General features: G+C 39.9%; 1 protein-coding gene across 4 annotated transcripts in view; it reads left to right on the forward strand.

The window, feature by feature from the left end:
• Positions 1 to 4,623, forward strand: part of ebf2 (EBF transcription factor 2) — a 37,364-nt gene extending 32,741 nt beyond the window's left edge. For 2 of the 4 annotated variants that reach the window (XM_008418605.2, XM_008418606.2), the window contains exons 10-16: positions 94 to 220; positions 309 to 397; positions 503 to 568; positions 1,335 to 1,509; positions 1,592 to 1,774; positions 1,863 to 2,033; positions 2,202 to 4,623. In XM_008418605.2, coding sequence (XP_008416827.1) covers positions 94 to 220; positions 309 to 397; positions 503 to 568; positions 1,335 to 1,509; positions 1,592 to 1,774; positions 1,863 to 2,033; positions 2,202 to 2,233 — 843 coding nt within the window. In that variant the 3' untranslated portion in view covers positions 2,234 to 4,623. Of the gene's footprint in view, positions 1 to 93; positions 221 to 308; positions 398 to 502; positions 569 to 1,334; positions 1,510 to 1,591; positions 1,775 to 1,862 lie in introns of all 4 variants that reach the window. The other 2 variants (XM_008418603.2, XM_008418604.2) reach the window with 1 other exon arrangement.
• Positions 4,624 to 15,416: the final 10,793 nt, after the last annotated feature.

Below are 15,416 nucleotides of genomic sequence, written 5' to 3' on the forward strand. Positions count from 1 at the left end.
AATCTTCCCACAGTAATGAGTTAGCCTAAATATTTACAAGACGTGGGGAGGCGTTTTTTTTTTGGTGACACCGTTTGTGTGCTTTCTCCTCAGCTGATCACTCCGCACGCCATTCGTGTGCAGACGCCTCCTCGACACATCCCTGGGGTCGTGGAGGTCACCCTGTCGTATAAGTCGAAGCAGTTCTGCAAGGGAGCGCCTGGACGCTTCATCTACACAGGTGTTAGGATGAACCATTTTCCTTAAAGTTAGATCCAAAGATTTAAATTATTGTTTCTAAAGCTTGACAATCTAATGATTTTTTTTAGCCCTTAATGAGCCAACTATAGACTACGGTTTTCAGCGACTTCAGAAGGTAATTCCCCGGCATCCAGGTGATCCAGAGAAGCTAGCAAAGGTGAGACAGAAGAGTTACCTACACTTATTTTTAAAGGAGTTATGATTATTATGCTTTTGTCCTGGAGTTGTCAATTAAATGTCTTATTTTTAATTTGTTTTACAGGAGATTCTTCTGAAAAGAGCAGCAGATCTTGTTGAAGCCCTATATGGAAATCCTCACAGTAATCAGGTACTTGGAAACAAAACTGTTTCCTACATTTGAAATTGATCGTCATCAAATAGGGCATTGCTAATATAGAACTTAAAATTCTTTAAAAATTGCCCTTGAATTATACAAACATTGACAAACCTCTTGAATCTTTTTTCCATTCTATTGTTGTAATCTTTCCTTACCCGAGAAGATCCCGGTCTAACGAATCCTCCCTGAATTTGCTCTTTCAATTGTGGCAATAAATTGCAGAATTTGTTAAATTCCACAAATTAAATTTTTGGTAAGCAATCGTGAGCACAACTTTTGCACAGAAATGAAAGAGGACTGAAAATATTATTAGCATTAACTGACAAGCAAGGGATGCAACATAGGAAACAACAATTTAACTAGATTAACAAGATATATTGGCCTGGAAGAATTAGTAACCATTTATCAAACATTATCCATACACAGCATTACTCAACTTACAGGATGAGATCAGAAAAAAACTGTACAAAGATCTTTTTTGCTTTTTGCTGGCTCTGTGTGACAATGATCCACATGAGTTCATGGTCCATTTAACATTACCTTATGTTAACATTGTATTAAGCAGTTAAAACTGTTTCTTTAGTTCAGACCCGTAAAGCTTGATAGGTTGACAGAGTGTCACTTAAGGATTCTGTGTAGATTAATTAGTTCACTCCTGTTTACTACCAGAAATAGCAGCACCAGCACATATCAGCCAATTGGTTTCACATTTCCTGAAACTGACCTGTTGTTTGTCACTTTGTTTGACTTGCTGCAGGACATGCTGCTGAAACGTGCAGCTGACATTGCCGAGGCGCTCTACAGCGTTCCCCGTCCTCACAGTCAGCTGCAGGCGCTGCCCAGCTCACCAGCCCATGGGAGCGTCATGGGCTTAGGCTCCTATCCATCCCAGCTGGGGGTTAGCATTGGAGATCCAGGACAGAGCAGCCAAGGTTAACAAACTGAGCAAGCCATTCTTTTCTTCTGTCTTTCTGGCCAGTGAAGCTTATGAGCCTACTCTGATGTTTCCTCCAGGTTATATCCGTAACTCCAGCAGTTTGTCTCCGAGGGGTTACCCCTCAGCTTCCACTCCCCAGCAGTCGAGCTACGGAGGCAGCGGCGGGATGACTGGAGGCTATGGGACAGTTCCCATGACAAGTCTGGGAGTTCCTGGATCTCCTGGATTCAGCAGCGCCTCACCCACCAGCTCTCCCTACAGTAAGACCTTACCGCCTGCCTGGAACTCACAACGCTGATTCTGATTCAGTTCCAGGCTTAACACCGTTTGTTTCTCTCTGTTCCTCAGTAATGCCAGCAAGCCCCACAATACCAGGAAGCTCCAGCTCCTCGTCATCTCTCTTGCCTTTCTCCTCTTTCCCTTCTGCTGCTAAACAGAAGAGTGCTTTTGCTCCCGTCCTCAGGCCCCAAGGTTCTCCTTCCCCTGCCTGTCCCGCCTCAGGGGGGAACAGCTTCAGAGGTAGTCATCCAACTCACTATCTGACCCCGCTGTCTGAACTCACCAATGCAGTCTAACCCTATACTAACCAACTCAAAAGCTATGACTCAACACGACTTGGGTGATGTACAGTAATGAAACGCCTGACTGATTTAGAATCATAGATTTTGTATATTTTTTTCTCTCCAGCGATGACGGGCCTGGTTGTCCCCCCGATGTAGCAAAGCACCTGCCCCCAATCTGCCCCAGACCACTGCTTCACTTACCTCCCCTTCTTTTTTGGCACTGAGCAGGGAGATCGAAATAAAACAAACTGATCACTAGTGAGCGTAACTTTTCCTCCCTGATTCCAACCGCTGTCTCTCAGCCCCCTTTTTGTGACCAGTCAGTGGAACGGGTGGGGTATGAAAATGTCCAAAGACCAGCCATCTTCTCCAGATGCACGGGATAACACATCAGCCTCAGCTGCAAACAGCAAGACTGGACAGTTTACTGCTGTATGTGTGTCTGACAGGAAACCTCCGTTTAATTTCGCCTGACGCTTCTGAAAGGATCTGTCTGAACCTCTGATCCACCGCCACATACAGCATCTAGTTTTTGCAAAGCCTGCAAAAGACTTTCAGGATGCACTGCCGGATCACTGCGTGTCGTCGGATGCCGGACAGCTCAGATAAGAAGCCGCAGCTCTAAAATGTGGGGTGCTTACTTTGTGTGTGTATAGACACCCTAAATGGCATGTGCAGACACTGTCTGTGAGCTAGAGAGAGGTTGTTTTGTAGTAGACTTTTAAAGACAACTTACATTCCAGAAAAGTAGAACCCTTATATTTTGTTTTGATTGTTTTTTCAAGGGAGAAATCTTTGTCTCATGGGTTATTACTAAAATGAATTCATATATTGATTTATTTAAGAACAAGCAATTTAACTTATTAAAGTTAGTTTAGGGAATAATATAAACATGTTTTTATAAACTGGTTCTCTTTCCAACTGTTGATGAAATTAAGCGAGCTCTCCAATTGCCAATTACTTTGATAAATGACACTCTGTAATAGATTTTTTTAGTGGAGTTTTTTTTTTTTTTAAACTAAACTTTCCTACTTTTCAGGTTCTTGCAAAAGCAATTATATGTGTTTTGCCCGCAGTTAAAGGTTATTGTCCTTGTGTAAAAGGAAATATTAGTTAGCCGTATCTTTTTTATTTCCACTTAAAATGCATGCTTTGTTACACCAATGCTCTGGTACTTTTTCACCCTGAATAGTTTGTGAACTTTCATTTCCAATGTTTAGTCACTATGCAGTATAGGAAGGAAAAGCACAACAGCTCGAACAAAAAGAAGGTGTATAAGGTGGTCATTTATTATCATGTTCTTACAGCTACAGTTCCTTGTAAAGGTATTCATACCTGTTGAGTTTTTCCACATTTTGTCAGGTTGCAGCACAAAACTGTACTTAATTGGGATTTAAGAGCATAGACCATTACAAAGTAGCGAAAAAAACAATTATTTTGCTTTTGATTTTCTACAGTTCTTACAGATGAAAGTATAATAAGCATGAAGGGCATTTACCAAATAATCTGGGGCATGTTTGCAGTCTGACTGTTTTTCTTCTGGTTTTGTCTCTTATTTAGCTCAATTCACCTTCACATCCATCTGCCTGTAAAAACCACAACATGATGCTGCCACTCCCAGTTTCACAGTGAAGATGGTATTTTCAGGGTGATTTACTGTGTTAGTTGTCTCTCACACATATTTTTTGTTGATCAAAAAGAGCAAAGTTTGACCTAACCTTATCAGAGTAACTTCTTTGACTCTCCACGAGTTATGACAAACTGTAAAAATTAGTTGCTTTTACTTTCTTCTTGTCCATAAAAGCCAGATTTGCAACAGATTCTCACACCTTCACAAACGGTCTCTGATGTTCTTCCAGCACAGGCTTCTTGGCTGGTTTTCTGATTAATGCTTTCCTTTTCCAGGCTGTAGGTGTAGCTGGGTTGACATGTCTTGATAGGTCTGAAGTTGTGCTATGCTCTTTTTACTTCCAGATGAAGTTTAGACTTTGCATTGATATATTGTTTTATGACCCAATCCTGTATTAAGGTTTGCCAGAGCCGTATCCCTGATTGTCTGTTGAGTTTCTTGGTCTTCTTTCTGTTTGGTCCTGGATGTTTTCTAAAAAAAAAAAGATCAGGTTGCAGCACTTTTAAGATGCACATTGAAGTTGCATGTGTAAATGTTGAAATCCTTTTCTATACTCCACAATTTTGTGCTACTTTGTGTTGGTCTGTCGCATAAAAATTCCACCAAAAATGATTTGAGGTAGTAACGTTGGAAAATGACACAAAATTCAAGATGTATGAATACTTTTAAAGGCATGGCATTATTCATCACAACACAAAACTCATTCTCAGGACGTGCACACAAAGAACGCAAAGGGTAGCTGACGTAAGCAAATTTGTTTTTAGAGTTCAGTTAATATTATTTATTAAAAAAATGTTAGCAATTTATTTTTATGTTTTTTAAGCCATGTTTTTTTGAAGTGATACAAAAAAAATGGTGCAAATGTGATTTGTAAATTCTAAGGTGTAATTATATTTTGTGCTCCAAATAAAACAAGTAAAAGGAAAAATGAACTGCGGTGAGTTGAAGTGGTTATACATATTTTTTCATTATGTTACGCTGTGGTGTCCTGAGCGTGAAGCTTTTCCTGCAAGCCTCCACATCTCAAGGTTGTGCCTGATCTATTTTTGACTGTGCCCATCACCTGTGTGCTCGTGCAGCTTGTTACACTGTTTTGTATACATAGCTGATGAGCCGCAGCATCTTAATTGTGATGCGAGCGTTAAAGACTGAGTAGAGCATGTCAAGATAAACAACATCCTCCTCCCTCCCTTCTCCCTCCCACCCCCCCACCATCTCTCTCCTCTCCAATAAGCCTGCTTCTCTCTGAGGACCAAGCCTCTGGGGGCCGAAGTGAGAACCACATGAGTCTCCTTCCAACGCGGCCTCTTCCTCTCTCTGTTAAAGAAGAAGAAAAAAAAAACCACTCACACAGGCTCACCGCTGCCTTGCTTTCTTCAGTCTTTGTTTGGTGCTGCTTCATCCCGTCTTTCTTGCTCTCGCCTCTTATCCTCTCTTGCAATGGTCCTTCTCTGTTAATGTAATTAGCACTGCTAAAGAAGGGCAGTTAATTACCCACTCTATTTTGATCGGGTAATTAATGTTATGCCAGGAAACAGCAACTGTTTCATTAACATAGCCCTCAAAGCAGTGAGGGGGGTAGGGTAAGCACCCATTGGTGGCAGGTCTGCGTGTGCTGTGGCGTTTTTTCAGCGACAATGAGGGGACGTGTGGACTTCAAACACCAGACACTGCCCGCCATTTAACCCCACAACCACTCGCTGGCCGCGTCTTCCTCCTCATCTCCCCTTCTTCCCTTTGATATGTTATTAATTTGACAAGTTAAAGTCAGCTCTGTTGCCAGCACCTCAGCATTCATCTTGCCGAGTGCTCCTTCTGCCCAGCGGTGCAGGAACCATATGCTCCTCTTCCACATGACGCTTTGGTTGTGAGCGCTGCGGCGACGTTTACCGTTTTTCCCTGATCACAGTTTGGATAAAGACAGCATGAGATGCCACCTGCCACCGAGTCATTCCACATCACACGTCCACATCACCGGCATCCAGCTGTTGGGTAGACGAAAGCCCTGCCGTGTCATCCTTCATTACCAAGACAGCTAAAATATGATGAGTTTCTTGTTTAACTTCACGTGCCGTGTTTCTTGCTATAGAGGAAGCAAAAAGCACACCCTTCCCTTTCTGCCCTCTCAAGGGATGTGTTTGTGTTTATATACCCAATTAGCCCTCTGGCCACAGCATGGCCATGCATTAGGCTGACATTAGCCCCGGGTGGGTGTGACGTCTGTGTGCATGTGTGCAAAATACAGTGAGCCCCTTTCTCATTTGAGGCATAATCAGGGGTGTGCGTGCCTTATTAGGCAGCCTGGGGTAGATCTTGACGGGGGTGGCCTACTGTTTTGTCAAATAGATTGGTAGATTGGCTTCCAAACACCCAGCCAGTGTCCTTTGCCTTTGGCCCATCAGTGAAACCAGCATTGTTGCCCATTAGAGCGATGGACCCTGATTCTCTTTTTTTTTTTCTTTCCAAAATGAATTCTCCACCCCTCTCCCTGCCATTCCCTTGGGTGTCACTAGAGTGGGGTGGCAGATGGAGGAGACACAGAGCTGCCCCCAGAGACCGAACCCCCAAACCAAAAACACACACACACACACGCACGCGCATTCACAAATAGGTGCACACACTAAAACATTTATGTATACAAATGCATGAGCACCACATATGCACAAATACACACACAGTAAAGCAACACAGAGATCCCCAGACAGAAACCTCATCTGTCAGCCTGCTGCTTTTGTCCGGTCCACAGGAGTGTGTTCAGTGAACGCAGAGTGACGTCTCTGTACGATGCCTCCATGCCCCGAGTTCCTGGGTTTGTGATTGGGGTCAGACAGAAAAAAAAGAGCTTCATAACGCTGCTAACTAAAGCTACAATCTAGATCCAACTGCTGCAGGTTGTGACAGTTTGAAAACAATGCAATATCAATCTATAGATATTTATTCCTTTTATTTAGATTGATATGTTTGAAATGGGCATCTAAATTTGTCATATTTTTTGGTATTTGTTGCAATGACAGTCACTGGTTCTGTTAGAGAATCACAAATGAAACAAAGTATTGATCTTCAATTGCATCTTTAAATATATATTTATTGATTAAACTAAACTGGAAGAAATGTTTCAAAACCATCCAGCTTTTGTCAGGGTTTCCAGACATCCTCAGTTTGCTATACATAACAATAAATCACCATTCTTATTGCAATAATGTTTACCCTAAGCAGCGTGCAATAATTGCTGTAATTAATAATGCATCAAATGCCTTATCATTTGCTTTGAGAAGTTTTATGCTCTTTTAAATAGATTCCTCACTGGAGGTGTGCCCAAGTCCAGTCATTAATAGCTGCTGCTCTGCAACTTTTAGATGCACATCTTCTCAAACACATCTGAAAAATATATACCAGTACCACAATGCAGTATTATTATGCATGCTTAAAAACCAAAGAGTGTGTTGAAGAGTTGTTGGCGATGCAAATGAGTGCAAAATTGACTAGAGGGTGAGTATTATGTAACCTCAACATTTTTTAGCTTTATACCATGTTATGTTGTTATTCCTCCTTCAAAAACGCCCTGTTTTTGACACCCAGTGTTGCTTTGATTCGTTCATCCATGTTTGAGCAACACTTGAATATGCTGTGGCAGCCATACAGGGTTGCCTAAAGCTTGCTCATAGAAAGTGCCGCCCATTTACACAAAGCTGCACCTTAGAGCTGCAGAGCAGTCCTTCACTTTACCTTCCCTACTCAGACTAGTGGCAGCATCAATTAGCAAACACCTGGTGGAACTGTCTGCTGAGCTTTACATATAAACTACCTCTCAGTTCAACATTCCTAAGAATGGTTGTAAATAGTATCACGGAGGAGCACTGTTGTTGTCATGATATGCTGAAGGGAAAGGAGCATCTATAAGAGGTAAGCCAATTTCAAGGCTTAGCTGCTGTTAACTTAGAAGATGGGACATTTTGTAAAGTTTTTAGGGTTGTTTTATGTAACTTGGTGTCACAAAAGGGAAGAAAAAAATACCCTTAAAAGAGAAAATCTCACCCTTCTGGACCGTCTGTCTATGACTGGACTTCTCATTGTGGGGAAGAACTTGAACAGATCAAACCGTAGGTGGTTTTAGCTCCATTTGGAACAGTTCTAAGCATAAAATAATACAGAAATACCATAAAAATACACACAAAACCACTTGATTTGATTATTCTACTTAGTTTTGCCTAGAGACCTTTAACTTGAAGAGAGTTGAGCTTAGCTGTTTGGCTGGTTAAGCCTGTGGGGGAAATGGCTAGCTGCTAAGCTAAGAGCTTGTAGCTTGTAACAGCACTTTGTATTGCCTTGTTGCTGAAAATGTGCTATGTAAATAAAATTACCTTTAGTTTGTTGCCAGGGAGTACACCTGGCTAGCTGCTAAGCTAACAGCTTGCAGTGTGTGCAAGGTAGTACAGATTAGCAAGGAACATGCGCGGCCTTAGCTTTGTACCGCTGTAACACCTGAGTTTCCCAGATTAATTTAAATAATGGAACATCTTAGTCTAATGTTTGCACCTGAAACTCCTTTCCTTTACAAATGCTCAGGAGTCTGGACTGGCAATTTGTTCACAATCTGTACTATTTGTATATTTTCACAAAATTCTGAGTGACTTTACCCTAACTTTTAAACCCTAACGTCTGTGAAACAATCTGCTAATAATGCTACATATGGTGGAATTATTAGCAGATTGCCTAGAAGTACTAGAAGAAGTAAATGTACATAGAAATACATTTTGTTTAAAAAGTTACTCAAGTATATGTAACTAGTTACTTGTATAGTAAATAATAAAGGCTAGAAGAACCACTGACTCTCGAAAAATGTTAAAATCTGTGATATCACTGTGTTTTAGAGGTCGACCACACTGAATAAGCAAGTAATTAATACTCAAACGCTTTGACTGCCATATTTTCCCAACTCAGGCCCAACCAAATTTAATTAATACATTTGTGCTTTTTAAACATAATTTATGAGATACTTAACCAGCATATCCTTTGAAAGCAAGGGACCTGAAAGAGTTGCTAAAATTTCTTATTCTTGTGGCCGGCTCTGACCCTCAAACACACAAACTAAAGCCTTTTGTGGAAGACATTGTTACATAAAGGTACGTCTGTTTTTTAAATAATTGTGATTTAATTGAGCCTTGTAAGAAATATAGAAATACAAGTACCTGCTCTAGTAGATCGGTTTGATGCCAGGAAGGTGCTTTATAACAACCTTTTTTTCTCCTCTGGCGACCATACTGACAATTAGCCAGATTAGAGGAGTGGAGATGTAATTTGGGCCAAACGTAAGTATCGGCTGTTTGTGCGCGCGGCTGCGTGAGGTGAGAAGGCCTCGCGCTGGTGATTAATTACAGCCAGGCCGCGTGACAGAGGTTGAGGCTCTCCCAGTGCTGTCTGCAGCCCACATGAAGGCAAATCCAGCCTGGGCTAATTGACCCGGCTTCTGTAAGGCCATCCATCAAGAGTGGCCCAAGCGGACCCGTAAGAAACACATTATTCAGAGGTAAGTTTGTTAACCAACTAACGCTGCACCATTCATTACTGCCATTAGCTCCTACCTTCATGGTTGTCTGGAAAGTGCTCGACGCTTCGCTAAAATGTTGCCAACACCATATTTGAGTTTTAAAATAGGGGCGTTTCCGGCTTGGAAAATAAAATATTTTCAGCGGAGGAACTTAACATTTTGTCAAGTTACAACATCGTTTTCCAGTGACGTTTAAGTGATAGACCAACACAAAGTAGTGCACAATTATGCATTGGGTTTAAATTGATACTTGGATACAATATATATATTTTAAAAGCGTATACAAATCACTTCCCATGACTAAATACTTTGATAATCACCTCTTTCTGCTGTTACAGTTGAAATATTTTGGGGTGTGTCTCTACAGTCTCTGCACCTCTACAGACAAACTTTTTCCCATTCTTTAAAAATATTTCAAGCAGTGAGACTACATTGAGAGCTCTTGTGAACATTAAGTTTTCTAGCCTTGTAACAGATATTAAATTGGCTTTAGGTTTGCACTTTGACTGGACCAGAGATGCTCGACTCTATATTTCTCAATGATGTTCTGCATGTTTTAGGGGTGTTCCTGCTCCAACACAGCTGTTTCAAAAGGCTGAATCAGCCCCTCAATGTGTCATCACGTTCTGCAGCAGCTCCCGCAAGACGCCCTTTCATTAAATCCAGGTGTGTCAAACCAGGGAAGCAACTAAAAGATACAGCAAAGTGCCCCTTCAGGATTCACTTTGGACAGTGCAGATCTGACTTTATGTTCAAAGTCAATGTCCTTCTCAAAAGTGAATCCTCACCTTTTTCATATTTAACAGTTTCCTTCAGGATTATCCTGAATTTAGCTCCATCAATTAGTCTTTTCTTATGGAAAAACAAACCCACAGCACAGTGCTGCCACCACTATGTTTCATCATACAGTGTTCAGGATTGTGTGCAGTGCGAGTTTTTGTCTGCACCTGCTCAGTTTTTCAAGGTATAATTGTCATTGCAATTTGAACATGTGCAAAATACTGCTTGAATTCAGTGTATAGTAGAATAATATATCAGATGTCATATATTCAAAATCCAAACAGGAGAGCCACATATTTTGAAACATATTAACTTTTAAAAACATTCACTTCCCAGTTATGCACTACTTTGCAATGGACTATTAAATAAAATCTTAATAGAGTAAAGGGAAGTTTGTGGTTGTAACTTGGCAAACTGTGGAAAAGATGAAGGTGTGTAGATACTTTGAACAGGCAGTGTGCATATCCTGGTTGTTCTGTATCATGTGTGATGAAACGGAGTTGGTGTGTGCGCTTTACTCACACAGCTTTTTTCTTCAACTGCCCTGACAAGCTGCAACATATGCGCAGCAGCTTGACTTTTTTATCCACCTCCTGCCCTCAGACTGATGGCAAATCTTTGTAGTTATCAGTTCTGTCAGCAGTCTCCATACCTACAGTGTGCATGAAGTAGCTCAACAGTGCCCCCTACCTGTAAAAAGAGGGTGTGATTTCTGATCTCATTTACTATTTATTTGAACTGTAGATATTCTCTATTGCATGTGGTTTATCATTATATACTCTTAGTATTATATTAATGTATTTATGTTACATATTCTAAGATGATGTGTTAGGAGTGACAACACAAGCAACAAACCCAAACAACAATTTTCTTTGCCTGTCTGTGTATCAGCCTGCATAAATATGCAGAAGGATATCTAATCAAATAAATCCATTCATTAAGGGAGCTACTGGTATTTCTGCTTTTGCATTAATTACATAGTCATTACCATATCAATTAGAGAAATCAGAGATCATGTAATTAAGGTTTAACCAAAAGCACCTGCTGCCTCAGAGTCGTGATGTGTTTGTGTGTGTTTGCTTCACTCCTAATCTAATTTCTGGCCTTTGACAGCACTCCCCCTCATCAATCCTGAGCTGTCGGAATTCAGCTTCTTTTTTTGTTTTGTTTTTGTTTATAGGTGTGGGCGGCGGCGGCGGGGGTGGGTGACCATGTTTGGAGGGGGGTGTCGCGTGAAATGTTGTCATGGCAATCAAATTGATTGGCAGGGACGCCTGATTAGAAAGGAAGAATAGGAGGCAGGTGGGAGGAGGCGGGGTGTACATCTAAAGGAACAGATTGGGACCAAGTGAGGTCTAGCTGGGTGTCACCAAGCGAGTCGCTGTCTTTCTGAATTTGGTTACAGCTTGTAAAAGATAACCAGTAATTACATTAGCGTTTCACTGAGGATATTCATGTTTCCTGATGTTTCTGGGTCAGAATAATACCAACAGATGCTCTCTTATTCATATTTAAAGCACCTGAGCTAAACTGTTTTCAAAATATATTTTTTAATATTTGTAGCAGTTATATTAATGTGTAAATTTTTCTGTGGCTTACAATTATGAAAAGGAAAGTGGAGCTAATGTTAAATTAGACTTATCTTGTTATAGAAGTGATTCTCAGGGGGATATGATGTGGGAATAAAAAGATATACACAGTATGTAGACTGGTTTCAGTAACGTATGTCAGGAAGGAGAATTTAAAAGTACATTATTGGCCCCAGGAGGGTTTGAGGATCAATTGGCAAGATGAAAACCAGCCTCTGATCTCTTCCTTCCTCTTTCATTTCCTTTTATTTTCCTAATTTTCCAACTTTGCTTCCCTTATTCTTGATGATTATTAGTTTTCTTTTTTTCTGCACTATTCCTTTGTGCATTTTATGAAGCTCATCTGAGTTTACAAACTAATCCTTGTTGATCAGATTGTATTTTTTTTATTTGTTTTTAAATAGTTCTTTATAGATGAGCAATTTTCTGTCGACAGTAACTATTTCAAGACAATACCATATTTTGTTGCCTGGGTGGATTATTTTACACCTGCAGGTAATTACTGTTTCAAACTGATTGTTTTATATTTGACTTATAGACGGTTGTTAAATTGTTTTGTGAGACCTAAATATTGTGGCAAATTTCTTTAAAACTGTCACCTTCAATTTTACAGAAGGTGAAATGGCCTCACTACTGTAAAAATACTTTATTCGTAAGATTCTTATCACTCAATTCATGTCTCCTTAAATGCCGTTAAACATAAATGCACTTGCATCTCTGTTTTTGGATTATGTCATCTGCTTTCCAGGTGACAAATTCAGTGATTTTTCTGGAGTTATAGATTACACCTTTTAATACTTTGGTACTAGTCCATGAAGTTATTTGAATTGAAGCTTATGTACCACAAATGTAAAACTTAAAATTGCTGATTCAATACAAAATACTATTGCATTTTGTCAGTCATGCAGCATTAAGCTTCTGCTTCTTTTGTCTTTTTGATGTTTTATTACTGCATACCTCCAAGGGTTCCTTCTTATATTGCATACAATAATGATGATGTTAGATATTGGGCTGGACTTTTACTTAGTCCAGGATTTTCCATTTCCTAATTAACAGCCTGCCCTTGATGGTTTACTGGTGTTTTTTGGGGGCTTTGTCATGTTGAAGGACTGAGTTCAGCTTCAGCTTTATTCCTTTATAAATGGTCTCTCATCTTCCTAAAGCACCTTCATACAAAATTTGTGACCTGCTCACCTCCAATGGGAGTTAGCCTGCTCACTTTTGTACCAGCAGTAGCATGGTGTATTCCATGACAACATTTATGGTTTAGACTTCTTTTAGGATCTTCTGCTTTCAGGAGGACGTTGCTGTGACTTGGGTTGCTGGGAGACGTTTTAAATGTCCTCAGCTTGTAGACTGTTTCCCATACAGGGCAATGCTTGATTTCAGATTGAGATTTTCATCTGTCCCTCGGGGTTACCAACTACAGCCATTGTAGTGTTTTAGTTTAGGTTCACTTTGACACCACTAGATGGCAGAAGAGCGTTATGGTTCCCAGCTTTCTGTTTAGTAGCACACATGCTGAAAAATCCACATCCATATTTAAAATTTGTACACTGTAGTTTCCTCGTTATTCTCTCTGTATTTTTGTTGAGATGTCTACTAGTAATTTCACAGTCTAATTGTTTGGAGGATTTTCCATTAGTTATTTAAATAGAAGATTTTATCCTATGCTGAATTGAAGGTGAGGCAAGTGTAATAAAAGATAATGACCATCTTGATGAGTGGTTGCCATCATTATGCACATTTAACTCACAAAGGATAATGGTTTCTGTCATATGATCCCAGTTTAGGGCAGTCGACTCATGAAATAAGACAGATGCTGACTCATGACGAAAACAAAATCACAAAGTTATCTACTGCGTGGATAGATATTATTTGGTGGATTAATTGAACCAAATTTCTTTCCTGTAGATTGATTACTGAAAGATGCATTATTGGGTCACCAATAAAGTACTTTATTGGTTTATCACCAATATGACATATGAAATATTACAGGCAGGCAGCGTGTCTTTTCTTTTTCTTTTTTAAAAAAAATGAGCAAAACAAGCAGGGACCCTTTAATACAAGTACAGCTCACTAAACTATTGATTTTCTGTCAGCTTAAGCACTGTTTCCATTGGTGAGTTGGTAATGCTGCTGCATCACTAAATCTGAAAGCACATTTACATTGAATTCTGATCTACATAACTCCTTCAAACGCTCAGCCAAGTCAGATGAGTCCCTTCAGATGAGGTGGCAGGATGCCTGCGCTACGGCACAGTGTGGACATGATGCCTGCCCTTGGTTTGTTGCCTGCCATATGGCTTTCCTAATCAGTGCTGTCTCTGCTGGTGCAGCTCCAGTAGGGAGGGATAGAGGCAGTGTGTGTGTGTGTCACTGTGTGTGCTGGTGTGACAGAGAGTGAAATCAAAATTAGGTAGCACTATCTCTTCCTTATTCTGCACAGGCCAAATCTCAGGGAAACAAAATTACATATATCCAGGGTAACCAAAGTAGGTAGAGCCTAAATATTAACAGATTAACAGAGCTGGATGTAGAAAAATGTTGTTTGGATGTGTTTTTTTTTTTTTTCTTTTTCAGGCTTATCTAGAAATGGCTTGAAATTTAACATCCTGCCCAAAGTGTCTGAACATAAATAAAGATTTTAGTTTATTTCATACAATTCTTATAAACCTGTTTTGGGTTTTGTTATTTCTGCTCCTTAGTTCTATTAGTTCTGCCTGTTTCCCATTTTTACATCAGGTTCTTAGTGACTCTAGTTATTTATTGTGTCTAGTTCTTTTTTTAGTTTCTCTAATTTTGATATCAAGTTTTTTGTGTCTAGATATTTTTAGATTCATTTCCTCGTCCCCACTGCCACTTCCTCTTTTTTTCCTCTCTCTTCCCACACCTGCAACCCATTAGCACATCAGCCCATGGTTTTTGCTCTGAGCAAAAACTTTCTCTTACTGGTTTCTTCTGTCTAATCCTGTTAAATCTCGTACCTCTCTGTTGTCCTTTGGTCCTGTGAGTTGTTTGTTTGTTTGTTCTGCTCTGGTTCCCTGTGTCCTCCATTGTTTTTTTTGTCTTGTTTCTCCATTAAATCTTTCAACATGACCCATGCTCCCAGCTGTATGCATTTTGATCCATCCTCAAACTCACACTTCATCACACTATTGCATATCTGCCTTTTGCTTTAATGGCTCTGGAAGACATGACAGTCCATAATCACATTTTAGAGCATCTATCACCTGGTCAGATTTGGTGGTTGAAACCTCAAGTGAAACGTAAGCCATAACTTCTTGTCTAATTATTATTTGGACAAACAGCTGAGTTGATTGTAAGCTTTAATGAATAAGCAATGTTTTCCATGACTGGACTGTTGTATGAGTTGACATTTCTTTATTTGCAATTGGATATACATTGCTGTCTGAATATTGGGTTTCCTATTTAGATGAGCATGTTGATATTGCTCTGCGCTCTCTGTTTTGTGCTGCAGTCAAGTGTTAATCTCTGCTTTCTGTGTATACTTCTTCACAATATTGTCATCCACAGGGGCAAGATGATCCATGGTGTAATAATTTCCACAGATCGCTCTGGGCTCAGACAAACTTGTTGTTTTTGCTTTATTAATGTGGTCAGGTTGGTTATTTAGGCTTTCACTCAATCTCGAGTATTTTGGATCTTTGTTTCTATCATCTATTTGTGATTAAACACACAGAATTTATGAATTTTAGTGGAAAATCATAATCAAGTTCTTAACTTTCAATCGCTTTAATAACCTTACCAATGCAGTTCTAATCTTTAACC

Source organism: Poecilia reticulata, linkage group LG9 (genome assembly GCF_000633615.1).
Source record: "Poecilia reticulata strain Guanapo linkage group LG9, Guppy_female_1.0+MT, whole genome shotgun sequence".
NCBI classification, from domain to species: Eukaryota; Metazoa; Chordata; class Actinopteri; order Cyprinodontiformes; family Poeciliidae; genus Poecilia; species Poecilia reticulata.